The sequence below is a fragment of the Papio anubis genome, chromosome 7, assembly GCF_008728515.1.
Source record: "Papio anubis isolate 15944 chromosome 7, Panubis1.0, whole genome shotgun sequence".
Classification (NCBI taxonomy): Eukaryota; Metazoa; Chordata; class Mammalia; order Primates; family Cercopithecidae; genus Papio; species Papio anubis.
In genome coordinates, this window is record NC_044982.1 from 138,949,868 (window position 1) to 138,977,593 (window position 27,726).

General features: G+C 34.4%; 1 protein-coding gene across 8 annotated transcripts in view; it reads left to right on the forward strand.

The window, feature by feature from the left end:
* The first annotated feature begins 22 nt into the window (after nt 1-22).
* Nucleotides 23-27,726, forward strand: part of MYEF2 (myelin expression factor 2) — a 43,692-nt gene continuing 15,988 nt past the window's right edge. For 3 of the 8 annotated variants that reach the window (XM_003900895.4, XM_009210121.2, XM_031668731.1), the window contains exons 1-14: nt 23-459; nt 9,712-9,920; nt 11,151-11,203; nt 12,416-12,423; nt 12,518-12,611; nt 18,540-18,731; nt 19,445-19,598; nt 20,150-20,199; nt 20,318-20,381; nt 24,498-24,599; nt 26,100-26,150; nt 26,444-26,512; nt 26,819-26,917; nt 27,214-27,285. In XM_003900895.4, coding sequence (XP_003900944.1) covers nt 299-459; nt 9,712-9,920; nt 11,151-11,203; nt 12,416-12,423; nt 12,518-12,611; nt 18,540-18,731; nt 19,445-19,598; nt 20,150-20,199; nt 20,318-20,381; nt 24,498-24,599; nt 26,100-26,150; nt 26,444-26,512; nt 26,819-26,917; nt 27,214-27,285 — 1,378 coding nt within the window. In that variant the 5' untranslated portion in view covers nt 23-298. Of the gene's footprint in view, nt 460-633; nt 1,023-9,711; nt 9,921-11,150; nt 11,204-12,415; nt 12,424-12,517; nt 12,612-18,539; nt 18,732-19,444; nt 19,599-20,149; nt 20,200-20,317; nt 20,382-24,497; nt 24,600-26,099; nt 26,151-26,443; nt 26,513-26,818; nt 26,918-27,213; nt 27,286-27,726 lie in introns of those variants that run through there. The other 5 variants (XM_031668730.1, XM_031668727.1, XM_031668726.1 and 2 more) reach the window with 5 other exon arrangements.

A 27,726-nucleotide genomic window follows, 5' to 3' on the forward strand; every position in this document is an offset into this window, starting at 1 on the left:
CACCACCGGGGGCTTTCAGGACTGGTGCAGCCCTCCCAGGCAGGTGTAGGGTCGGCTGCAGCAACAGCGGCCCTGACCCCCGCTCCCATGGCTCCCCTCCCCCCCGCACTCCCACCCCCCGCACCCGGCACACACCATCTCCCAGTCGCCCAGGCTCGACCGGTTCTCGCGAGATCCGGGTTACTGAGCGCTCGGGGCCTTTTCAAATCGGGATCCGTTACCGCTTCCCCGGCAGCCGCCATTGTCGCGCTCGGAGCCCCTCAGCTCAGGCGGCCGAGGCGGAGGCAGCGGCGGCGGGATGGCGGACGCCAACAAGGCCGAGGTGCCCGGGGCCACTGGTGGCGACAGCCCGCACCTGCAGCCCGCGGAGCCGCCGGGCGAGCAGCGGCGAGAGCCGCACCCCCCGGAGGCGGAGAAGCAGCAGCCGCAGCACAGCAGCAGCTCCAATGGCGTTAAAATGTATTGTCTTTTCCTCCGGGAACCGCGGCGAGGTGGGGGGCGGGGAGTCGGCCGGGGGGCCAGAGGCCAGGCTGGGTATTGATGGGGGATAACCGCCCCCAGGCCCCGGCCCGCCCCCGGGCCATCGGCTGCCTGAGGAGCAGGTGCAGCTGGGCCGCTCCCAGGCCCTTCCCCGCCCGCCCCAGGCCTGGCCGCCTGCGGTCCCGGGAGCCGAGGCTGGGGGCCCGGGGACCAGAGCTCCTCCCTGATTTCTAGCCCGAGACAGCGGACTCCCCTCTTCCCTGACTTTGGTTAAAGAACCTTTGAGCAAAGCTCAGCGACCGCCACGGTTTGCAGGAAAATGGTCCCCCTTTAAGGACCAGTAGTTAGTGTTCATCACTAGGGAGTATCTAGGGATGACATCATCGGACATTTCCTCCTAACCACCAAGAACGTATTTAAAAGGAATATCTCTGGCTTCTTTCTGAGCTTCACAAGTTTAGTGTTTTGTTGTTTTCTAAAGTGTGTGTTCATTTTTAAACTGATTTATACCGAGAGGAAGTTTAATAATGTGCTGTTAGACTGTATGTATTGTGTTACTCTTGAATTGGCTAGACGTACTTTCAAAAGGGAAATGTGCGATGTGCGTGGCTTCCCTTCCCACTGGGTAGTGTGCGTCAGCTGTGGAGAGTATATATATATATTTTAACTCAGTGTATGATTATCTTAAGTTTGGTATAATAAATGGTTAAGATTTTTTTTTTTTCCCCCCCTAAATGAAGGAAAACTTTTAAGGTCGCAGCTGTCACCAGTGCCTATAAATAATTTAGTTGACCCCAATCCATAATAATTTCTGGTTCTAGGGAAATGTTATGCTCCCCTTTGTTCTTGTCTTGTGGGAGGATATGAAGTTAAGTGCTTACTTTCATATGCCTACCTCCTTAAACCTGAAGTTGAAAGTATGTTAATAATTTAGTGAAAACATCCTTTTCCTTCTCTGTTATGCCTCAGAGCAGAAGGCAATAGACATATGCTCACAGTAAAATAGGCAAGGGAAAGGTCTGTCTGACCTTTGTATAAGAATGTTTGAAATGGTATGGTAAGACCTGGACCAGTCTGTGTAAAAGTTGGTGGCAGATAAGATGAGGGTAGCTCTCCCCAGCTCTTTGACACTCTTGCTCTCAAATGAGTTTGAATAGGAGCGGCAGCATCTTCTAGGAGAATAGAGGTGCAGGTGTAAGAGATTGGAACTTAGTGGAGTTTGTTCCTGGATGAAGAGTGGTGCACCTCAGTAACTGAGGAACTAGAAAGTAAATGAAGCGCTTTCTACCATGCTTGCCAAAATGTGGGCTTTCGAGAATTTGGCATTAAAAATAGAAATTAAAACCAGCGGAATGATAAACTGAAAAATATGTGCTATTCATATCTAAACACGAGTATACATGCCACCTTTTCTCCTGAACAAAAAGTGCAGCCTTCAATTACAGAGAGAAGCCCTCCTATACTTGGGTATGATTAGTGTTGATATAGCGAAGTTTGGTGTCTAAACCTCCATCAGATTCTCTAATCCCTTCTAAAGTCTCATCATGATTTAGCAAGACAGGAAAAAGAGAGAGGAGAAAGGTGGAGAAAGAATCCTTTTCTCACTTAGGAAGAGAAAAATATAAGGTGAAGAAGTGAAGAAATATTACTAGTAAATATAGATTATTTTCATATTGCTTATAATTCACCTCTATCCCTTTCTCTTTTTCCCAGAAGTTGAATCGAGTTCAGTTTTACTCTCAGGGATTTCACTTACTGTCTGCTCCGTAAGAACATATGTGATGATCCAGCATGAGTCATTCAAACTGAGTAGCGACCTAGACCTTTTTATTTGACTTCGTGAACTAGTCTAGTAGGAGTGGATGACAACCCCAATACATAAACCTTGAGTTGATTACCATATGCTTTTAATAAAAATAATTCATTGTTGATTATAAAAATTATCATGATATTGCCCCAAATTATATATTGGTTGGAATCGAACAGAGTACTGCTTGTCATCAGGATTGAAATAATATTTGCTGAGGTTAATCCATAGTTTTTGAGAGTGGGAGACCACTATGTCTTATTCTTCTTTGTATTCTTAAGGCCTAGTAAATATTTGTGGAAGAAATGCAGAAGTGAACTTTTATGCTTATGAAACTCATATACAGGGAATTTAGTTTACATGTTCACACCTTTAGAAAAGATCCGTTTTCCAACTATAGTCTTCTTTATTTAATGCCAAATGGTATACTGGCTCTCCTTTTCTTAAAAGTGAATAGGTGGGAAAAGAGCAGTATTATTATAACTTTATTATTCATGTGTAATTAAGTATAACTTTGGAGTAGGTAGAGATTGAGAGTTATATTAGGGTACTATAAAATTTTAAGCATTGGAGCAAAGTAATGTGTTCTTTAGTTGAGTGATTTTTATTAGGAGTAAAGACTAGAACTGTTCTCCCAAGCTTTATTGAGGTAAATTGACAAAAATTGTATATTTTGAAGTGTACAATGTGATGTTTTGTTGTACAAATAAATTGTGAAATGAGTACCACAATCAAGCTAATTAACATATCTGTTACCTCACATAATTACCATATTTTTTGGTGTTGAAAATACTTAAGATCTACTCTTTAAGCAAATTTCAAGTATACAGTAAATATGTTAAATATAGTCACTATACTGTGCCTTAGATCTACAGAACTTACCCATCTTATAACTGAAAGTTTGTGCCCTTAGAATATTTCCCCATCCCCTGCTGCCCTCCACCTCTGGTAAACACCCTTCTACACGCTGCTTCTGAGTTTGACTTTTTTTAGAGTCTGTGTTTAAGTGAGATCATGCAGTATTTGTCTTTCTGGGTCTTTTTTCACATAGCATAATGTCATCTAGGTTTATCTCTGTTGTTGCAAATGGCAAGATTTTGTTCTTTTTGTAAGGCTAAATAATAATATTCCAGTGTGGATGTGTTGTGTAAACACAAAATATAATATATATCATGTTTCCTTTAACTGTTTATCTGTCAGTGGACACTTAAGTCATTTCCATATCTTGGGTATTGTGGATGATGCAGTGAACATGGGAGTGCAGATATCTCTTTGAGATAGTGATTTCATTTTCCTTGGATGTATACCCAGAAATAGCATTGATGAATCATATGGTAGTTCTGTTTTTAATTTTTTGGGGACCCTTGATGCTGTTTTCCATAATGGCTGTACCAGCAGTATCTAAGCATTCTTTCTATACATCCTCAGCAACACTTGCTATCTTTTGACTTTTTGATAAGTCATTCTAACAGGGATGAAGTGATATTGCATTGTGGTTTTGAGTTGTATTTCTCTGATGATTAGTGATATTGAGCACTTTTTCATGTATCTTTTGGCCATTGGTGTGTCTTCTTTGGAAAAATATCTATTCGGATCCATTTCTCATTTTTTAATTGGGTTGCTATTGAGTTGTATGAGTTCCTTATACATTTTTGATATTAATCCCTTATTGGATATATGGTTTGCAAATGTTTCCTCTCGTTTCTTAGGTTGCCTTTTCATTTCGTTGATTGTTTCCTTTGCTGTGCAATAACTTTTTACTTTGATGTAGTCCCAATTGTTACTTTTGTTTGTGTTGTCTGTACTTTTGGTGTCATATCAAAAAAAAAAAAAAAAAAAAACAATCATTGCCAAGACCAAGGTCATGGAGCTTTTCTCTTGTGTTTTCTTCTGGGAGTTACAGGGTTTTAGGTGTTATGTTTAAATTTTTAATCCATTTTCATTTCGTTTTGTATGTGAATATCTAGTTCTCCCAATACCATTTTTTGAAGAGACTGTCCTTTCACCATTGTATATTTTTGGTGCCTTTGTCAAAGATTAGTTTACCATATCCTTGGGGATGTATTTTTGAGTGTTCTGTTATGTTCCATTGGTTTCTGTGTCTTGTTTTTGTGCCAGTACCATATTGTTTTGATTACTGTAGATTTGTAATATAACTTGAATCAGGTAGTGTGATGTTTTTATCTTTTTCTTCTTGTTCAAGATTGCTTTAGCCATTTGAGATCTTTTATGGTTCATACGGATTTCAGGAATATATCTGTTTCTGTGAAAAAATGCTGTTAGAATTTTGATAGAGATCACATTGAATTTATAGGTCATTTTGGGTAGGAAGGACATTTTGACAATATTAATTCCTCTCATCTATGAACATGGAGTATCTTTCATTTGTATTATTTTCAATTTTATCATTGATAGTTTTTCTGTGTATAGCTCTTTAGCTTTCTTGGTTAAATTTATTTCTAGGTATTTTATTCTTTCTGGTGCTATTTTAAATGAGATTGTGTCCTTAATTTTTTGGATAGTTTATTATTAGTAGTATGTAGATATGCAATGGATTTTTGAATGTTGACTTTGTATCCTATAACTTTACTGAATTTGTTCTAACAGTTTTTTTGGTGGTGTCTTTAAATTTTTCTCTGAATAATTTTCTATGTAAGATCACATCTTCTACAAACAGAGGTGATTTTACTTCTTTCTCTCCAATTTGGTTGTCTTTTATGTCTTTTATTTGCCTATTGCTCTGGCTGTGACCTTCAGTACAATGTTGAATAGAAGTGGTGAGCATAGGCATCTTCTCTTTTTCCTGCTCTTAGAAGTAAAACCTTCAAATTTTCACTGTTGAGTATGACGTTAGCTATGGGGTTGTCATATATGATCTTTATTGTGTTGAGGAACATTCCTTCTATACTAAATTTGTTGAGAGTGTTTATCTTGAAAGGATATTGAGTTTTGTCAAATGCTTTTCCTGGATCTATTGAGATGATCTTTGATTTTTAAAAAATCCTTCATTCTGTTAATATGGTGTATAACATTTACTGATTTATGTATGTCATCCTTGCATCCCTGGGATAGGTACTATTTGATTATGGTGTATAATCCTTTTAATGTGCTGTTGAATTTAGTTTGCTAGTATTTTGTTGAGAATTTTTACATCTGTGTTCATCAGGGATATTGCCCGTAATTTTCTTTTCTTGTAGGATCCTTGTCTGGCTTTGTTATCAGGGTAATCTGGCCTTATAAAATGATTTGAAAGAGTTTCCTCATATTCGGTTTTTTGGAAGAGTTTGAGAGGGATTGGTATTAGTTCTTAAATGTTTGATAGAATTTACCAGTGAAGCTGTCAGGTCCTGGGCTTTTCTTTCTTGGGAGATTTTTTATTACTGACTCCTATCTCCCTTGTTATTGGATAGTTCAGATTTTCTAATTTTTCGTGATTCAGCCTTGGTGAGTTGTATATTTCCAGGAATTTATTAATTTCTTCTAAGTTATGCAATATGTTGGTATATAATTGTTAATAGTAGCTTCTTATAATTCTCTGTATTTCTGTGGTATCTGTTATAAAGTCTCCTCTTTGATTTCTTTATGTATTTTTCTATTTTCCCTCTTTGATTTCTGATTGTTTCCCCCCCCTTAATCTAGCTTAATCTTTGTCAGTTTTGCTTATCTTTCAAAAACCAACTTTTAGTTTTATTGACCTTTTCTATTGTTTTTCTAGTGTATTTCATTTATTTTTGCCCTGATTTTCGTTATTTTCTTCTTTCTACTAACTTTGGACTTAGTTCTTTTTTCTAGTTCCTTGAGGTGTGAAGTTAGGTTGTTGGAGATCTTTATTCTTTTTTTTTTTTTTTTGAGACCGAGTCTTGCTCTGTCTCAAAAAAAAAAAAAAAAAAAAAAAAAGTGCAATGGTGCAACCTCGGCTCACTGCAGCCTCTGCCTCCTGGGTTCAGGTGATTCTCCTGCCTCAGCGTCCTGAGCAGCTGGGATTATAGGCATGCATCACTATCCCTGGCTAATGTTTGTGTTTTTAGTAGAGATGGAGTTTCACCATGTTGGCCAGGCTCATCTCGAACTCCTGACCTTAAGTGATCCACCTGCCTTGGCCTCCCAAAGTGCTGAGATTATAGGTGTGAGCCACCACACCTGGCCTGGAGGTTGGTCGTTTTTCTTAATGTAGGTATTTATTGCTCTGAACTGCCCTCTGGTAGTTTTCCTCTGGAACTGGGATTAGTACTGGATCTGATACTATACCAGTATACTTTTAAAATCGTACATTAAAACTATGTTTCTTCTTTTGACGTTGGAGGTTGATTTTTTCCAGAAATTTATGTTATAATTTAGATACGCATAGTTCAATTTTAAGAATAGATAACATTTTTATGACTATTTTAGAGTTTTTATTTTAAGTACATTGTGGGAGTGGTTGTCTAAATGAACAGTTTGGGAATTTATTACATGGAATTCTGGATGTAGTACCAATATTTTGGAATTACGTAGCATCATTTCCTTAATAGTTTTCACATATATTTTTACTTTCTCTTCCAAAATATTTATGACTTGGAAATAGTTCAGAAATTATATAATTATGGCTCAGTTTCTTAATAGATCATTCCTGTAGCCTCTAAACTGTTATGCCTTTTATAGATTTTTTTTTCTTTTTTTGTTATACACTGGGAAGAAACTTAAGGTAAATTTTAGTTCATACATCGTAGACGAGCAGTTTAGCAGTATTTTAAAGATGCTTCTTATGTGGGAAAATGAAGAAATTACTTTCTTTGATCATCTTTGAGTAAATTTTTAAAAGAAGATATTATGTATAATGTTACTGCTTTTAATGGAATTTTCAGATTGTTGTAAGCAAATATTTAATCTATGTAACCCCACCCAAGTCAAGAATAGAACATTGTAAGTACTTCAGAACTTTGTGTAATTTTCACAATTGGTTTAATCCAGGAAGAAAATAGGCAGGGGAAGGGGTATTAATCTAGAGACTATATAGATATCTGTTTACTGAATAGAGTCTCAGTTACTTTACAAACATTCATTGAATTCATCTAAGCCTGTTAAGTAAACAGGCCCTTTGGGGAATTGAAAAGAAAGGTTTGTTCTTCTATCTGTGGTACCCAGAAGCCAGAGAAAAGGCCTTTGTGCCTTTTGGCTGCTTGCTGCCATTTTCAAAAGTGTCACTCTGTTCAGACAGGTAGGTACTTTCTAGATTTAGGCAGTTGAGAAGACTCCCCCCTAGGCCATGCCATTTCTGATGAAAGAATATGTTTGATAGTGAAGATGTCCCTTTCAAGGTCTAAAAAAAAAATGGCAAAGCAAGTTTGGTCCAAATGTCTCTGTCTTTATTCTGGCAGTTTTTTCTGACAACATCTGTGCTCAGATGAGTATGGATTCTTAATTGACTGTTAATTCATTTAAAAATTTATAGCACAGTGTTATTTGCAGTCACTGTGCGAGGTGCTGGTGATACCAAAGCAGATAGTTTTTGTTCTTATAGGGTTTGCATACTATATTTATAGCTGTGTTACCTACAAAGAAGAGTAGTGTTCAAGAAGCTCCGTATATTATGTAACAAATGACTGCGGTTAGAGGTATGTGAGGAGCATTGCAATGTATGGATCACCAGAATTGCTGGGCTTGGAAGATACTTTAGAGCCTGGCTTATGAAACTTGATTTGTTGTCAGAATAATCCAGAAAGCTTTAAAAAAATTTAGATTCCTAGGTGTTATCCGCAGTGATATTATTAGTAATGTTTGTGAAAAAATGCTTTAAAATTGAAGTTTCGTTATTAAAATAGTTTTAAATTGACTAGATTATTGACTTAGTTATTTAAATAAGAAATCTATTGGCCAGGCACAGTGGCTCACACCTGTAATCTCATCACTTTGGGAGACTGAGGTGGGCGGATCACCTGAGGTCAGAAGTTTGAGACCAGCCTTTCCAACATGTTGAAACCCCGTCTCTACTAAAAATGTAAAAATTACCTGGGTGTGGTTGCAGACACCTGTAATTCCAGTTACTTGGGAGGCTGAGGAAGGAGAATTCCTTGAACCCAGGAGGCGGAGATTGCAGTGAGCCGAGATCTTGCCACTGTACTCCAGCCGGGGTGACAGAATGAGACTCTGTCTCAAAAAACAACAACAAAAAAACCCTATTGTTTGTTCTGTAAAAAAGACTTGTTTTTAAAAGTAAATTGCATTTTAAAATATAAATCCAAATTTTTATCTATAGGGTTTAAGTGTATGCCTGAATCTTTTGGATGGTTGGCATATGACATCGTAGAGTTGCACTGTGATTACAGTGTTATAAATTACTTTTTTTTTCTAGTTAAGGCCTCATTAAAAATCAGGTTTGGCTGGGCGCAGTGGCTCACGCCTGTAATCCCAGCACTTTGGGAGGTGAAGCCGGTGGATCATGAGGTCACGAGATCAAGGTCAGCCTGGCCAAGATGGTGAAACTCTGTCTCTACTAAAAATACAAAAAATTAGCTGGGTGTGGTGGTGGGCACCTGTAATCCCAGCTGCTCAGGAGGCTGAGGCAGAGAATTGCTTGAACTTGGGAGGCAGGAGGCTGCAGTGAGCCAAGATCGCGCCACTGCACTCCACCCCTGGGCGACAGAGCGAAACTCTGTCTCAAAAAAAAATAAAAATCAGGTTTATAAAATTTTGGCTTATGTTGCTTTTAGGTACTGCTCCTGTCCTACATTACCCATTGTAGGTAATATTAATGAAACTGCATAATTTGATGAAGTACCGTATTCTAGTTTATAGGTTAAAAATGTAACAGAAAATATTAGGATACTTTATAAGCTTTCTATGTTGATGAAAATTGGGAATAGAAGAAAGTTTGAGAGTCTTAATGTGAGTATATATATATATAGATGTGGAATTATAGACATAACTTTGTATTTTAATTATGCTTCTAATTAAGGGAGGAGAAAGTTCTGAGAAGAAACTATTAACCTTTAAGAGATGAACTTTTTTCAGAGTATCATTGTGTAAATTAATTTTTAAAAAAAGTTTTTAATGATGCCCAGAAAGTTAATTCTCCATCAAAGGTGGCAGTTTTAGATACCTTAGAAGTAAAATTATCTGCTCTTCCCTCTGTTCCAGTCTAATAGCATTTATTAATTAAGTAGTGTAGTGGGAAAAACTGGGTGATTGTTTGGATGCTTACAGCTATTTAATGTGGAAAAAAGAATGAGGACTGTTAAATGAGAAGCCAAACTCTTGCTTTGAAATAGCACTGGATAATTTCAAAGCTCTCAGGCTGATTCTCCAGCTACTTTGCTGAGGTCTAGCTTAGTGGAGAGTTTTGTGAAGTGATAAATATGAAATATTTATTTAATATAGACTTCCATTCTTTTAAGCACAACTGAGGGGTTTTGTTTGTTTGATTTTTTTTTTTTTTTAATTCAAAGGGAGAATGATGAGTCAGCGAAAGAAGAGAAATCTGACTTAAAGGAAAAATCTACAGGAAGTAAGAAGGCCAATAGATTTCATCCGTATTCAAAAGACAAGAATTCGAGCACTGGAGAAAAGAAGGGTCCAAATCGTAACAGAGTTTTCATTAGCAACATCCCATATGACATGAAATGGCAAGCTATTAAAGATCTAATGAGAGAGAAAGGTAACTATCTCTGAAATAACCCACTGTTGGATAATCTTCATATAGACAGGGGAGGGAACTACACAAACATTTTTATTCCTCTGAGCCACACAGACTCAAAAAATTGATTTTTATTTCTTGACATGTGAATTAATCTTTTCCTCTTCTTTCACTTGACACAATTTCATTACAAGGTAGTATGGATATTTTTCTTTTTGCCATTTTAGTGGGATAGTAGCGAGCCAGCATATGCATGCCACCAAGAATTTTGTTAAAGTGATTGCTTTGTCTAGTTGAAGTTTTTATAGATTTTAAAAGGGCTATTGCATCAGTTAAGTAATACATTTAGTGTGTTAAAGAATGAATAATAAGGTCTGATTATTTATTTTTTTTCCAAAAGCTGTTTTGTTATTATCTTGGTGGAGTCTGGAATCTGGCTGTGGAATTTATTTTGTTTGCATTGTCATGACTGCCATGATGCTGTCTTTGCAGTTCTAAATTAAAATTGCATTACTGCTGTTGCAGTTTTGTTTTCAGAATAATCTGAAAACCTTCATCTTATATACATGGTTGGTTTTGGGGAAAAATAATTTCAATACTTGATCTTGTAAAAGTTAGTTTTGTTATCTCTTGAAAAATTGAGTTTCAACAGTCCTGCAAACTATGTACTTGGCTTTGAGGCTGATCTCTTCTATTAAATTTTTTTTTAAAAATTGCATTGGTGTGTCTGTTGTAAGGTGACAACTATTTGATTGGTTTTATTCATTGACTTTATTTAGAAAGTGTGTGGCTTGCTGTGAAGCATGATTTGTAAATTTAGTTTACTGATGGCAAACATGATTGAAGACATTCAGGTAGAAAGTCACCTTAAAACAGCTGTTGTGTGTAGGCTGACCAAAGTTATTTGAAAAGTGCTAATGTTGATGTTTTTTAATATGATAGGTTAAGGGACCATTTGTATGTATATGTGCATTTGTTCACCAACTATATCATGCTGGCCAAAATATGATCTGTAGTATGAATTAGGTTAATATGGTTGTTAGCTTTTTTTTAGAGAATGTGGATGATGTACATTTCTGAAAATTAGTTAAATTTACATAGCCATTGATAGGAGGTATGTTGGTCTGGTTTTGATTGTTGGTGAATAATAGGTGCTTCTCTGTAGAGTTGTGCACAGGTGTGCAGTAAAGCAAGATACTGGTGTTTAAATGTATTGTTTCTTGGTATCTTCCTTTTGTATGTCTTATGTAGTTGGTGAGGTTACATACGTGGAGCTCTTTAAGGATGCGGAAGGAAAATCAAGGGTAAGTGCTGTGGGCAATAATCTGCTTGAGGTTTAAAAGTTCCTCAGCAGTTTACTTTTTGTATAATACTTGTACCAGTTTTTGGAAACTTAAGTTTCATTTTGTTTTACTTTATTATACAAGATTTGAGGCTCTAAACCAGCAAGTCTGACACTTATACAAACCTCGCTGCCTGGAAGGGATGGGTTTTGTAAAACTCAAAAAGGGCATTCACTTTTCCAATGCTCTAAGGTAATACTTCTTCTTAGCCAATAAGATTTTAGCATAGGATTTTTTTGTTGTATTTTGATGTCTTCAAGGATACTTTAAAAGTCACTGAATTGATAATATTCCTGAGTTTTTTGAGGGGACTATAGCTTAAAGGTGTTAGTTCAGAATGTATTTTTGAAATTTTACTGAAAAGCTCAATTTGGTAGCCTGCAGGACTACATAAGAGGCAGTGCTCTGACCAATTGGTACGAATGACATTTACGATTACATTGACATAGAAGGAATTGGTTGATAGTATATTTTGATTTTTAGCAACAAGAATGCAATATACTGAAGAATACAATGGAAAACTCTTAGCAATGTTTAATTATGTTAGTAAAACCAGCTGGGTGCATGATGAATAAAAACTTTGTCATTACATTCAAATGGGACTTTGAATGACAATCACAGGGAATTATTTTTTAAAATAACTCTCCAAATTAATTTATTACTAGTTTATAGGTGATTTTTACATACTTCCAACTGGGTGCTGTTAAATGTGCAGCCAGTTTTAATCTAATAGAGAACTTGTTAAAAATAAAATTAATATTCACTATTTTGATTTTAATAGAATTGAAAAATATGTCATAGATAATACATCTTTTGAAAATATTTGTAACTATAGAAGGATAGGTATATTGGAGCCTTTAGTTATTTCGTTGAATTACTGTTGATTTAATTTGTGCAGTGACATTAGTTTTAACTTAATGAAAAGTCACCTAAAAGTAAAAACTGTGCTCCAAGGTTGTTACATATTAGATTCTACTATTTTTAATAGATATATTAAAAAACTTAGAGAAAATTTGTGGTCCCTCGCCTATTATGTTCTGGAGATATAAAAGGTGAAGTGATTCTACCATATTATTAATTGCCTTAATGATTGAAATGTTAGAACTGATTATTCATGTACTGATCTAAAACTTTTTTTCTTTTGCATATTTTGACAAATCTACCTGGATATAGGGTTGTGGGTAAGAAATTTTTTCTTCGAGTATCTTAAATTAAATTAAACTTTGGAAAAAAATTAGCACGTAAACATTTCCTATAAATTTTTTCCCTGTTAAGTGTGGTTGAATTCAAAGATGAAGAATTTGTAAAGAAAGCCCTAGAAACTATGAACAAATATGATCTTAGTGGAAGACCTCTAAATATTAAAGAGGTAAGATTTCTTATATTTAGAATTTAAACATTTGACTATAAAGACATGCTTTCCTTGGATTTTCAATTTGGTAATATATTTGCCTGACTACAACTTTTTTTAAAGCATAGGTGTTTATTAAAGCATTATATATTGATGATAGTTTTACTTGTACATGATTTTATATTTGCTTTTAAGCAGTTATCCTCTATACTTGATTTGTTCCAAGTTGTTAAAAATAAAAGCACATAATTTTTATAAATTTGAGGACCTAGAAATTCAAAGGGGATAAACTTTAGGTGCTGAGTTTATTTGGTACAGACATTTTCAATTTTTAGATTTTGTTATTTAATTTGAGAAATATAACATCCTTGTAATTGATAATTAAAGGTCAGTTGATGCAAATATGTTATGGATTTGAATAAAATTGATATTCACTTTTTATCAGAGTTACTTGGAAACTGTACTAGATTAAAATTTAAGAAAAAATTATAACTCTATTAGTGAAATTTATACCTAGAAGTTGGAATCCCCTAAAATGGGCATGTCTTCTTTGTACAAAATTGTAGCAGTGTAAATAGGTAGACAAAAAATGACTAGAAGATACAAACAAAACATTTACAGTTTAACCTTGAGATTGATTGGCTTGAATATCCCTCATCTTCATGGGTTCCTTTATTTTGTATTGTTAATCTTAATAGTTTGATTACAGACCTGTTACATACATATACTTGCTAAAATCTGTTAAAAGAGATAAATAGTGTAACTTTGGGACCCTGAAGATTTTGTACTAATACTGATGCTAATCATTGGTTGTAGAGCAGTACTATCAAGATTTAATTGTATAGTATTTAATTGTACAGTAATGATTTGGTTCCTGGCTTTATCACTTTCTAGTGGGTGTCTGGACATGCTACTTAATTCTCTAAACTGAAGTGATTGGTAGTAGTACTACTGATAATAGAGACATACCTTGGAGCTATTGCAGGTTTGGTTCCAGACTACTGCAGTAAAGCAAATAAAACAATAAAGTGTGTCACATATATGTTTTGGTTTTGCAGTACCCATAAAAGTTACATTTATACTATACTATATTCTATTTAAAGCAATAGCATTATGTCTAAAAGCACAATATACATGCCTTAATTAAAAAATGCTTTATTGCTGAAAATGTTAGTGATCATTTGAGCTTTCATTGTAATCTTTTTGCTGGTGGAGAGTCTTGCCTCAGTGCTAATGGCTGCTGACTGATCAGGGTGGTGGTTGCTAAAGTTTGGGGTGGCTGTCATGATTTCTTAAAATAAGAACAGTGAAGTTTGCTGTATCAATTGACTCTTCCTTTCATAAAAGATTTCTCTGAAGCATGTGATGCTGTTTGATAACATTTTACCTATGGTAGAACTTCCTTCAAAATTGAAGTCAATCGTCTCAAACCTGCTGCTGCTTTATCAACTAAATTTATGTAATATTCTAAATCCTTTGTTGCCATTTCAACAGTGTTCATAGTATATTCACCAGGTGTAGATTCCATCTCAAGAAATGACTTTCTTTGCTCATACGAGAAGCAACTCCTAATTTGTTTAGGTTTTATCATGAGGTTGCAGCAATTTAGTCACATCTGCAGGATCCACTTCTAGTTCTAGTTTTCTTGCTCTTTCAGTTATGTTCACCATTTAAGTCTTGAAGCCCTAAAGTCATCCATTGGGATTAGAATCCATTTATTCCAAACTCCTGTTAGTATTGATATTTTGGCCTTATGAATCACAGATATTCTTAATAACATCTAGAATGGTACATTCTTTTCAGAAGATTTTTAGTTTACTTTGCCCAGATCTATCAGAGGAATCACTGTCTATGACAGCAATAGCCTTATGAATTATATTTCTTAAATAATGAGACTTGAAAGTTAAAATTATTTCTTGATTCATGGGTTACAGAATGGATATTGTGTTAATAGGCCTGCAAACAATGTTAGTCTTCTTGTATATATTCTTTTGCACTCTTGGGTGACAAGTACATTGTCAATGAGCAGTAATATTTTGAAAGGATTTTTTTTTTTTGAGCAAGAGGTCTCAACAGTGGGCTTAAAATATTCAGCCAACTATTCTATAAACAGATGTGCTGTCATCCAGGCTTTGTTATTTCATTTATAGAGCACAGACAGAGTAGATTTAGCCTAATTATTAAGGGCCCTAGGATTTTCAGAATGGTAAATGAGCATTGACTTCAAGTCAACTTAAGGTTACCAGTTGCGTTAGCCCCTAATAGAAGAGTTAGTGTGCCCTTTGAAGCTTTGAAGCCAAACACTGACTTCCCCCTTCTAACTCTGAAAGTCCTAGATGGCATCTTCTTTCTATAGAAGACTGTTTCATCTACACTGAAAATCTATTGTTTAATGTAGCCATCTCATCAATGATCTTAGCTAGGTCTTGTGGATAACTTGCTGCAGCTTCTACATCAGGACTTGCTGCTTCACTTGTACTTTTATGTTATAGAGATGGCTTCTTTCCTTAAATCTCATGAACCAGCTTCAAACTTTTCTTCTGCAACTTTCTCACCTCACCTCTCTCAGCCTTCATAGAATTGAAGAGAGTTAAGGCCTTACTCCGGATTAGGCTTTGGCTTAAGGGAATGATAAGGCTGCTTTGATCTTCTGTTAAACCACCGAAACTTTCAGACCACTGAAATGTTGTAAGCACAAACAAGTGAAGTATCTTAATAGTTCAAGAAGCATCTTTTCTGTTGTGTTATCCTTCTTCCCCAAGAGTAACAAGTATCTTAAATTTTGTGTTTTTACCTGTTTTTGAAACAGCATTAAGGCTGTTTCACTTTCTCATCATTCATGTGTTCACTGGAGTAGCACTTTAAGTTTCCTTCAGGCCAGGCTTTTCACCTGTCTGAACTTTTGACATGCCTTCCTCACTAAGCTTAATCATGTCTAGCTTTTGATTTAAAGTGAGAGACTTGCAACTCTTTCTTTTACTTGAACACTTAGATGCCATTTTAGGATTATTAATTGACCTAATTTCAGTATTATTGTGTCTCGGAATAGGGAGGCCTGAGGCGAAGGAGAGAGATGGGGAACGGCTGGTGGGTGGAGCAGTCGGAACATTTATTGATTAAGTTCTCTGTTTTATTTAGTCACAGTTGATGGTGTACCAAAACAATTAAAACATCAAAGATCACTAATCACAGATCACCATGACAGATAATAATGAAGAAGGTTGAGATATTGCATGAATTACCAAAATGTGATACAGAGACACAAAGTGAGCACATGTTGGGGAGATGGTGCTGATAGGCTTGCTGGACACGGGGTTGTCACAGACCTTCAGTTTACAACAAGTGCAATATCTGCAAAGCGCAGTAAAGTGAAGCACAATAAAACGAAATGTGCTTTTATTTACCCAATAGGATTTTTTATGAGGATTAAATGAGATACATGGTAAAAAGCTCTGGCATCAGAGAACCTCTCTAACTCAGGGTAAATTACTTAAACTTTCTCCTTTGTTTTCGTATTACTAAGATGGGAGTAATAATACCACCTACCTTGTAGTGCTATGAGGACTCGAAGAGTTAATATATGTAAACCATTTAGTGTTGGCTATTTATTATACTTGTGGTATTACCATTATACAAAGCACTAAGCACAGTGCTCAAGATATTTTAACTACATAATAAATGTTAGCTGTAGTAATAATGATTGTTATTCCTGTCCAAGAGTCTCTTGTTCCTGAGTGTGAGATAATAGCTTGAAATTAAAGGCCATGCTACCAGCATATAACATGTATCCCAGATCCCTTTATTTGAGTTTGCTTCCAAATTATTCTAGTCCTGTTTATGTCTGGGGGCTTATTATTTAAAAAGTTATTAGCGGGAATGTATACAAAAATTTTGACTGTTGTGATTTGTGTCACCTTTTTTTTTTAAAAAAAGCTTGGAATTAAAATAATGGCAAAAACTGCATTTACTTTTGCACGTAGCTGACAATTTTCTGTTTTCTGTTTTCTATTTCTCTTCAAAGGCAAGTACTACAGATTCTTAGTGTCTTTTCTTTTATTGGAAAAAAAAGTTTGTTGGATGCTAACTATCAAAGCCATGTTATTGTGTTTTTTTAAGTTTCAGCATACTGTAGATCCTCAGCAATATTTCAGAGACCCTGCAGTTATATAATCCAAGTTGAAAGAGGATGCCACCATTTTTAACTTTTTTTAAGAGGAAAAAAAAGGCTAAATTTGGCCCAGCTAAATGATGAGGGATTTATTCAGTTGACTTTTTTGGATTAATGTCACTTTGGCAGTCCCTTTCCTGGGATATCTGATTTATAGAGGTGTGGGTGGAATGAATGCTTAGAACTGCTACTGAGGAAAGTCAAAGGAAGGTGTATTTCCAATGTTCCTTAACAGACTTTAGAATTACATTTTTTTGTTTCATTTAATTAAATGCAGAATAGTAGCGGTTATAAACTGCTACTGTAGGCCCTCCAAAAGCAACAGCAGTCAGTAACCAGCAGACTGACAGCAAGGGGAAAAGAAGAGTAGAAGTCGTGTTATATAGTAGGTGGTTTGTTTTATATACATTTTATTTTATATATGTTTTATATATGCATGCATGTATTGTATGTGTGTATATTTCTGTCATATATATATGTGTATAAAAGACAGATCAGTACAGCAATACATCTTGTTAATGTTACAAGCACAGACAACCGAAATAGCTTACTATACAAGTTCAGGAAACATCTTCTCTTCTGAGTTATCTTTCTTCCCCATAGGTAGCCACTATCCTAAATTATGTATTTTTACCTCTTTTTGAATCCTCAGACCTAAAGAATTTATTATTTATTAACATGTTTTGAAGTATTCTTTGATACATTTTTTTTCTTTTGTAATCCTTTTTATTCCTTCGTAGTGAAGAAGTATGTTGGAAGCCAGAATGGTTTTATTATTTCATCTACCTTTTCACCTTTTATTCTCCATCCATCCTAGAGAATTTATTAAAGTCACCCAACTTCCTTTTTATTAGTACTGTATTCCCAGACTGAGGCCAGCAAAGTAGATTTGGTGGTTGCCTTTACACTTCATTTTAGCCTAAAGATGGAGAAGTGATGATGATGATTGCCTTTAACATAATCATTTGGCATTGCAGATGATAGTCTATCAGTGTGTTTATGTGGTTTTTGTTTATTCATTTTAGTTTTTTAGTATTGCACCTACTGGGGTGAGTGAGAAGGACATTTATGTTTGTGTGAGTGTGTGTGTGTGTGCGTGTTTGGTTTTGTTTAAAGGGTAGGGTGTTTCTCTTACAAAATTAATGAACCTAACAAAAAAACAATGTTTAATGTAATTTCTCACTTGGACATTTAGCCCTCCTTTATCTCTCCCCTCCTCCATCTCAGGTTATAATCATTGTTGAAGAAGGTAAGAGTTTAGAAGGTGGGTAATTGTATTTTGTTCAGGAATAAAATTTACAGATTACAATCGACCATCCTGTCCTCTACCCTAGTATTTGGGTTTTATAACAGTCTGTTCCACTATTGAAAAGCTTTGAATTAGTCTGAGTTTGGCATTCCATTGGGCATCCAGTAGTGAGAATTCACCATTCCTACATTTTGGAAAGAAAAGTCACAGTGAGTACTTCGCTCTTCTTTGAGTTAATTGTATGTGTACTTGTACCCTAGTGTGAGAGCAAAATTAAACTAATTTCAAGTTCTTAAGTGGCTTTAGTGATTGGAAAAAAATATTTAACTGACATCTCTAGAGGCTGAAATCTTTTGTCTATCCACAGGTTTTTATGGGACTCAGTTCTCTGGATGAGAAAAAAAGCTCACTCTTCAAGAGGGTCAATAATTTGAGTCAGAAGGGATAGCTACTGTAGAATTTAAGTTGTTATTTTAATTATATAGAACTGATGTATTTAGTGGAATTTAACATTCAATGTGTGTTACAGGATCCTGATGGAGAAAATGCTCGTAGGGCATTGCAGCGAACAGGAGGATCATTTCCAGGAGGACATGTCCCTGATATGGGATCAGGGTTGATGAATTTACCACCTTCCATTCTCAATAATCCAAACATTCCTCCTGAAGTCATCAGTAATTTGCAGGCCGGTAGACTTGGTTCCACAATTTTTGTTGCCAATGTAAGTTCAAGCTTTAGTCTAAAACTTGTCATTCAGATAGATAGATAATTTGATTAAATAAATGTGTTATAGGTTTATAAAACATTTTGCTTATTTTTATTTATTTTTTATTTTTAACTAAAGTAAATGAAACAGTAATTATTGTAAACTCAAAATCAGTTGACGTATATACATACTATATATATATATATACACACACACAGACACACAAGGTTAGAGTTTAAATACAACTATTTGGATTTTTTAAACACAGAACTGTGCAATTTATACACATTCAAGCAGTTCTTGACATTATATGTGTTTTGGTTTATATTGGTAAATGGATTTCTTTTTTGTAGCCTTGATATTTGTGAATATGCATGTCATAGTTGGTTTGTCATTTGTTCTAAGCATTTGAAAGTCAGTGAAAACAATACTTTTCAAAATCTGGATTTCTCTTGGTAAAAATAGATGTGCAAGTTTCAAATGTAAAAAACAGGTTTGAGCAGTTTGAGAGATGATTTTGGAAATTAAAAAAAGGATAAGGAACAATGTAGATGTAGCTTAAATGATTTTAAACAACTGAAGATGTTTTTAAATTTGAACATTATCGATACATTGTTGAACTGGAATTATAGTTCTTTATGGTTTTAAGAGTTTAGAAAAGATTCTTTTGTATTTGCAGATGGGGAGAGGGATTTATTAGGTATGTAACGATACAATTTTATGTTAAGCTTGACTTCAAAGTTGGTTGGAAGAAACTAAAGGAAGTGTTCAGCATAGCTGGAACTGTGAAGCGGGCAGATATTAAAGAAGACAAAGACGGCAAGAGCAGAGGAATGGGCACTGTCACTTTTGAGCAAGCAATTGAAGCAGTTCAAGCAATTTGTATCCTGATTTACATTTCAGCATTGGTTATGAGGTTGAAGAAGCATAATACCACCTTTTTTTTTTGGCGGGGGTAATTGAATTTAAGGTTGCCTGGCTTAGAGATGTGTGTTAGACTTTAGTCTCCAGCAAATAAAACCCTTACTAGGTCTAAGTATTAAAGTCACTCTTAAAACTTGAATTAGCCATATTGTACAGGGCTGATAATGAAGTTTTTTCTTTTCTCTCTTCCTACTGCAATTAATTGTATACATGCATTTAACAATTGTGTAATCCATTGTATATTAATGAATTTACTTTAAGTGAAGCCTTACAAGTTTACTTTTTTCAATGGTTGAATTAAAAATACCTCTTATTGATGAAATAAAACCATAAAGCAAAGAATTGAATATTTTTTTGAGTAAAGTTTTTGAGTGGCTAATACCAATAAGTATTAAAGATGTTAATTAAAATATCAGAGATAGTTGGACTGTAAGATTATTAAAAATTAGTTTGTGTTCTGGTATAATTTTATAGTTATCTTAACTGGCTTTCCTTGACTGAACCAACAGCTATGTTCAATGGGCAGTTTTTATTTGATAGACCTATGCATGTGAAAATGGTGAGTTCCTGTATATCACTTCAACTTCCAACCTCTTCAAATCTTTTATTGGCTCTCTTCTACATTACAGTTCTTTCTGGTAATATGTTAACCATATTATAAACTTTCTCACAATTAGGATGACAAGTCTGTTCCTCATGAAGAGTACCGTTCACATGATAGTAAAACACCACAATTACCACGTAAGTAAAAGCTATTATGAGAAACAACATAGGGTTTTTTGGGTTTGTTTTATTATATGCTAAGCAAAACTTTGTTTTTGTGCCTACATCGTAGTTTCTCACGATTTGGGATTAGTTTGGAGTTACGAAGATAGTTTGGCGCTATTGATTAGGAAGACTGTTGTGTGCCATTTTTGTTTTCTTTTTGGTAACTTTTCCTGACTGATCAGCAATACATTCTAAAATGTTTGGTAAATGTATACACTTGAAGGAAAAAAAGTCCTCTCTAATTTCGCCTCTCTAATCTGTGGGTAACCTCGTTATAACATTTTTGTGTATTTTCTTCCAGCCTTCTATGTATATTTTTTACATAGTTGGGAACAAAAATAATTTTGAATTATTTTTTGTTTAACATTAGAGTACAAGCATTTTCTCATGTTGAAAATTATTTTCAAATGTTTTTATTGGTAGTATAATAGTCTAACATATAGATGTTCCATAACTATTTCGCTGTTCTGTATTTTAGGTGTTTTAACTTTTATTTCCTTTTGAGTAACCACAGAGTAACACATGCCTTTTTGTTCACAAATCTTTGTAATGTTTTTGGGTACTTCCTTCAAACAGATATTCTGAAGTAGATTTACAGTTCTCATGGGTTAGTATTATCAAATTGTTTTCCAAATGACTATAACAGTGTAATATACTCATTGTATTATGTGTCTCAGTGCCTCCTTTGAAAAGTGGGGATAATAATGGTGTCTACTTCATGGGGTTGACATGAGTATTACGTGAATTAATATATGTAAAGCACTTAGAATCGTTTTGCATAAACACTCAGTAAATATTAGCTATTGTTTTTACTATTTCACTGCGTCTTCTCTGGTTTTTAAAGTATTCTTATAAGAAATCTTAAATATACAGACAAAAGTAAAATTACTCATATAGTTATCATATGCCATATTTGTTGTAGATTTTTTTCTTTAAAATAAATAAAATTTTACAGGTAAAATGGAGCTTCCCCATCTCCCTTGCCCATCTTTCAACTTATGCCTTACCTAGAGGAAACAACTTATGGATAGAGTATTTATCATTTAGGTTTTAATAATTTGACTGCACATTTGTACATCCATAAACATAGGGAATTGTTTTGTTGGATTTAAAATTTTGTTTGAGTGGTATCATAATGTATTATGTAACTTGCTTTTTTTGTTTAAAATTATTTTTGACATTCATTTATGTTGATAGATGTAGCTCTAGTTTCTTCATTTTAACTGCTGATACCACATTTTGTACATTTTTCTGTTTTTTAGATTATTTTAAATTTTAGTCATTGTGTGTTAAGTTGGAAAGTATTTGCTCTTTTTTATCAGAATTATATGTTCTCTTTATATTTGCTAGAAATTATGTGTAAAACTGGCTTTCATCTGTTGTTTCTGGGAAGTTTTTAACTATTGATGGCTTATATTTTCTATCGTTTTTTGAGTCAATTTTTGTAATTTCTATTTTTCTAAAGATTTTTTCTATTTTTGTTCATTTTCAAATATTTTGGCATAAAATTATCTCTAAGTTTTTGCTACATCTGTGGTTCTGTTTTAAAAATTCTGAATGTTTACAATTTTTATTTTTTTCTTGGTTAATTTTGTTAGAAATTTGTCAGTTTTAATGGTGTATTCAAATAACTGAATTTGAATGTTTTGTATTTTTAATTTCTGCTCTTAGCCTTATTATTTTTTTCCTTCTCTTTATTGGGGTTTAATTTGTTTTTGTCCTAACTCCTTAAGTTGAATGCTTACTTCAAATTGGTAGCTTTTCCTTTCTAATATAAGCAGTTATGACTATAAAGTTACTACATGGGTTTTGCTATGGAGCATTTTTATGATGGGTCAGTTTTTAGAGTATTTAAAAATTACCATTATGGGCTGGGCATGGTGGCTCACACCTGTAATCCCAGCACTTTGGGAGGCTGAGGCGGGTGGATCACTTGAGATAAGGAGTTTGAGATCAGCCTGGCCAACATGGCAAAACCCTGTCGCTACTAAAAATACAAAAAAAAAGTAGCCAGGTGGCGCATGCCCGTAGTCTCAGCTACTCAGGAAACTAAGGCAGGAGAATTGCTTGAACCTGGGAGGCAGAGGTTACAGTGAGCTGAGATTGTGCCACTGCACTCCAGCCTGGGTGACAGAGGGAGACTCTGTCTCCAAAAAAAAAAAAAAAAAAAAAATCACCATTATGATTTCTTATTGAGCCATGTATTATTTGAAAATAGAAGTTTTCAATTTCCAAATGTATGAGGTTTTTTTTTTTTCTTCGTACTTTTTCATTTCAATGTAGTCAGAGAACATGGTTTATAAGTGAGTGTGATTCTTTGGAATTAATTTGGACTTATGGATGGCCTACCCTATGGCACATTTTTCTTAGTATTCTGGGTATAGTTGGTGAGTGCAGTGATCTATATATGTTAATCAAATCAAGTTTGTTAATCATTTTAATTGTCTTAGATCCTTACTAATAATTTTTTCTGCTGTAACACTGTTTATTTTATTATCTTATGTGTCTAGTAAAATTGCCCAGTAGAATAGTGGATTTGTCTACTTTTTCTTGTTTTTACTTAAATATTTTTAAGCTAGCTTAGTAGGTACATCTAGATTAGAGTTGATATATTTTCCTAGTGAATCAAAAATTTTATAGGGTGATTTTTTTCTCTAGTAATTACTTTGAATCTTTGGTCTAATTTTAATGTAAGTATGGCAGCTTTATTTTGTTTTGTACTTGCCTGGCACATTTTTTCTATTTTTTTACTGTTTTAGGCACACCCCTTATAAACGGTGTTATTGCTGGGCTTAGATAGACTTTTTAAAAAACTCACTTTGATAGTTTTTTTGCCCATGAAATTGAAGAGTTCAGTTTCTTCACATGTATTGGTTCATTTGGATTAATTTCCATTATTATTTTGTGTCTTATTTTTCTGTCTTACAAATGCTTATTTTTCTCCTATCGTGGATTGTTCTGGATATTTTAATATTTCTATGAAGCCTGAAGTTAATATAATTATTCTTTTATGTAATAGTAGACTGACCTTTCGATGCAGTCACTTTCCTACTGAATTATACTATCATTGCTCAGCGTTTTAGTTCTGTATTATTAGTTCTGTACTATTTTTTTTTCTGTCCTGCAAATTAGACAATGTTATTTACCATTTTCTTGTGTCATCACTCCTCTGCTTTTATGGACTCTGGCACTGATTTTTTTCCTCTGAAGCATGAATGTTAGAAGCTCTTTTAAGTGAGGATCTTTTATTTGTAAATTCTCTCAATTTTGGTTTTTAAATGTCTTCAAAGATAGTTTAACTTGTTGTATAGTTTAAGATTGATAATTATTTTCTCTAAGCACTTTGAAAGTATTCTACAGTCTTCATGTTTACACTGTTGCTATTAAAGTCAGCTATTTGTTGAATCGTCCTTTCTTTATAAGTAATCTGTCCTTGTAGCTGATTTTAAGACTTTGGTCTTTGTTGTGCAGTTTGACAACAAAGACCCAAGTCTTAAAATCAGCTCCATGTCATTATGGAAGTAACCTAAGGTCTCAAAAATTTCCTCTTTTATGGATAATAGATGTGGAAACACTTAAGGTGCCATTAAATACAAATAAGTATTTATATCAATGAGAAAACTAGGTAATGTAATATTTGCCTTATTCAGTGTTATACTTTCATGGTTATTGACTTTTTAGTTTGATTTGAGCCATTTAAAAAGTAATTATGAAATTTTAAGTGGGTCTACAAATTTGGACAAGATGCTCATTTTCAGATATGTGTGCCGTATATAAGGTGATAAGATATTACTCAAAATCCTCTAGGTATTTTATTATTCCTTTCAGTGCACCTTTAAGTGGGGTATAAGGTGTACTTTATAGTATATCATGTTTTATTTCATAAAACACTTCTCATTAATAAATGGTTTTATAGTCAGGCTTCAGTGTGCTACTTTCTAGATAAAAACAAGAACCAGTGCTCTTATTTGAAAATTTGCAGAAATTGTAGAGATACTACTACAGGTATATAGCTCTTTAAAAAAGTTTATTGCCAATTAGTTAATCATATATGGATCTTGGTAATAATTGTTCTCATTTTTGTTTTAGGTGGTCTTGGAGGCATTGGGATGGGACTTGGTCCGGGTGGACAGCCTATTAGTGCCAGCCAGTTGAACATAGGTGGAGTAATGGGAAATTTAGGTCCAGGTGGTGAGTATTCTAACTTTTTTTTTTCTTTTTAAATGATACATATGCTAGCTAATAAAGCCTCCATTGATGTGGTCTGTAATAATGTTTAAAGGACTCTAATTAATAGTTAGATATTTATGATGTCACTTGATTCTGAAAAAGGGATGAAACCTTGAGCACAGCTGACATGAAAGAGATAGGCAGAAGTCGGGAGAGTTTCTTTGGGGCCAGCTGTGTTGTAGCTAGCCTTTTAGCACTTTGGATTTTGAAATGTCTTTAAGGCAGAAGGAGAATATATCATGTATGTACAGTATTTATGGAGTAGCTGAAATGCTACCATATCATAGGCAACTGAAGTTTGTTTATCCAGTTGGGAAGGTAGCTTTTCAGTTAGTTAGTTGGCTGCTTACCTGGAAGAACTCTCAGTTCATTTTTAGAGACTGGTTTTTAAACTTTGATGTTAGGACCCTTTTATATCTTAAAATTTGTTGAGAACCCAAAAATGCTTTGTTTATTTAGTTATAATTACCAGTATTTACTGTATTATAAATGAAAAATTAGAAATTAAAAAAATTACATATTAAAAAATGATAAACTCATTACATGGTAAACTCATACTTAAAAGCTTTAAGAAAATAAACTGTTTTTCAATGCAAAAAAGAAATTGGTGAGGAGAGTGGCATTGTTTTACCTTTCTACACATCTTTTTAATGTTTGACTTAATATTGCTGTTATATCTGTTTCTGCATTTAGTTTTTTGTGATATTGTATATCATATAGTCTTTGGAAAATGACACCTTAAACTCAAGAAAGTGAGGGTAAAACGTCAAATAATGTCTTAGTGGTGTTTGGTGACTTAAGTAGTTTTGACCTATTGAACCCTAAAGAGTCCCTGGACCATACTTCGTGAATTACTGGTTTAATTGATGGACTAATAAATGCTATCAGATTCCTATTTTTGTCGAGATGCTGTAGTCACACTTTAAATTATGAGGCTCATTATCATAATCATTCTGATCCAAACAAGTTTCCTCCCTTAGCCTTAGACTTTCACACCTACCTACCCTCTCCTAAATCATACTATTTATATTTTTAAAATTTTTGCTGCTCCTTTTAACTGCCATGTTTAGAGAGTCCTTACATTCTGACCTGATCTCTAAATCTGCTGATATTTCTGTGTCTATGCTGGAAAAAAATCATTGATAGTAATATTTCTGTGTTTATTGTGGAAAAAAAGTGAATGATTACCTAGTTCTAGATATTCTCTAACTGAATGTTGTGGGGTTACTAGTGAATTTCGCTTTCTTGTCTAATAAATGTTCAAAGAGACCTTTTTGAAGACTCATGATTAGGCAGCTGCTATGGCATAGCACTTTAAACCATGCCTCCTATACCTTACTGCTTCTCTAGTGTTTCATTGTGGTTATACCAGTGGTATCTATTTTGCTATAATGCATTATATCATCTTTTAGTCATAAAAGTAAAATATACTTAAAGTACATACTGTGTATTTTATTTGAGGTATGGGAATGGATGGTCCAGGTTTTGGAGGAATGAATAGAATTGGAGGAGGTATGTATAAAGATTTGTTTTTTTGTATGTACCCATCACCATTTTTAATAAACTAGAAACTGTGTTGAGAATTCCATGAAAAAAAAAAGTCATGGTTTATTGTTGGCTCATGTTCTAAAGGCTGCTAGCAGAAATTGAGCCTGGTACATACTTAAAGGAAGGTGATGTGTTAAGAAGTAGCTGCACAAGGTAGGGTGGATGTAGAGCTTACTGGTGAGACTTAACATTTACAAAATGTACCTTTCAGCTACATCACTGACAGTCGGATCTCAAAATTAATCTTTATTCCATAGGAATAGGGTTTGGTGGTCTGGAAGCAATGAATAGCATGGGAGGATTTGGAGGAGTTGGCCGAATGGGAGGTAGGTAAATGTATGCAGTGGGAAGTGTGGGCACATTTAGTTTTCCCTATTATTAAAGTTTCCCCCCTATAACTTAGGAATGGGTGCAAAAAATGTCTTCGGAAGGCATGTAGGCACTAGGAGATAAGGACAGGCCTAGTGGGAATGGGGATGATATGTGTGGCATGTGAGGTAAATTGGGTAAATGACAGACTGTTTTGTTTTTGTGACTTATGCTCTCTTTTTATAATTTAGATACATTCCCGAATGTTTTCGTCCTGCATTGATATATTTGAAAAAGGTTAATTTGTTGCACAATTTTTTCAGAGTTGTACCGTGGTGCCATGACTAGTAGCATGGAGCGAGATTTTGGACGTGGTGATATTGGAATAAATCGAGGCTTTGGAGATTCCTTTGGTAGACTTGGTAGGGCTGGCTGCATACTTCTTTTCTTTTTGTAGGCTATAATTTTTGAAATTTGGTTTCTCTTTTTCTGTGAAAAATCAGAAAATCATAATGTTTTATACAGCTTACTACTGAAGAAAACACTTTAAAGATTTTAATATGCTAGCTCTCTTTTTCAACATCTTACATATTTGAACTCTATTTTCAGAAGACTTTATGCTTTTCAATTATTGTAAATCAGAGCACATAGTACCTTGGGAATTTTAAAGTATGATTATTTAAATTAATTAGTATATTATCTTTCCATCCTTGTTTAGGCAGTGCAATGATTGGAGGGTTTGCAGGAAGAATAGGAGCTTCTAACATGGGTCCAGTAGGATCTGGAATAAGTAGGTTTAAATTTTACTAGAATTTATTCAGTAATATTTGAGTGCTTGCAAAGACTTTGCAAGAGTAGTTATTGTAGTATAGTAATACTTTGTTCTTATATGTTAATGTGTCTTGCTATAATTTGAGAAATCTTGATAATTGAGTGAAGCCTTTCTGTTTGGTTATTGTTTGAAATTTCTAAATTAACTGTTTGAATTTTACTTCTTTGATATTTCTAAACTGTGTGTTAACGGCCAATCCAAGAACCTTCTTTCCAACTAGGGAATCTGGGGATTTCTCTGATCATGTGTCAGGAACAAGTTTTGCTTTAGCACCAACTTTGTTTCCTTTCTTATTTTCTATAATAGCTATTAGTGACTAGCTTATTTTGTTTGTAAACATCTATGTCTTTTGGTAAATGCAGATATAACACTCTTAGGCATCTCCTGAGCTTGAGTCAG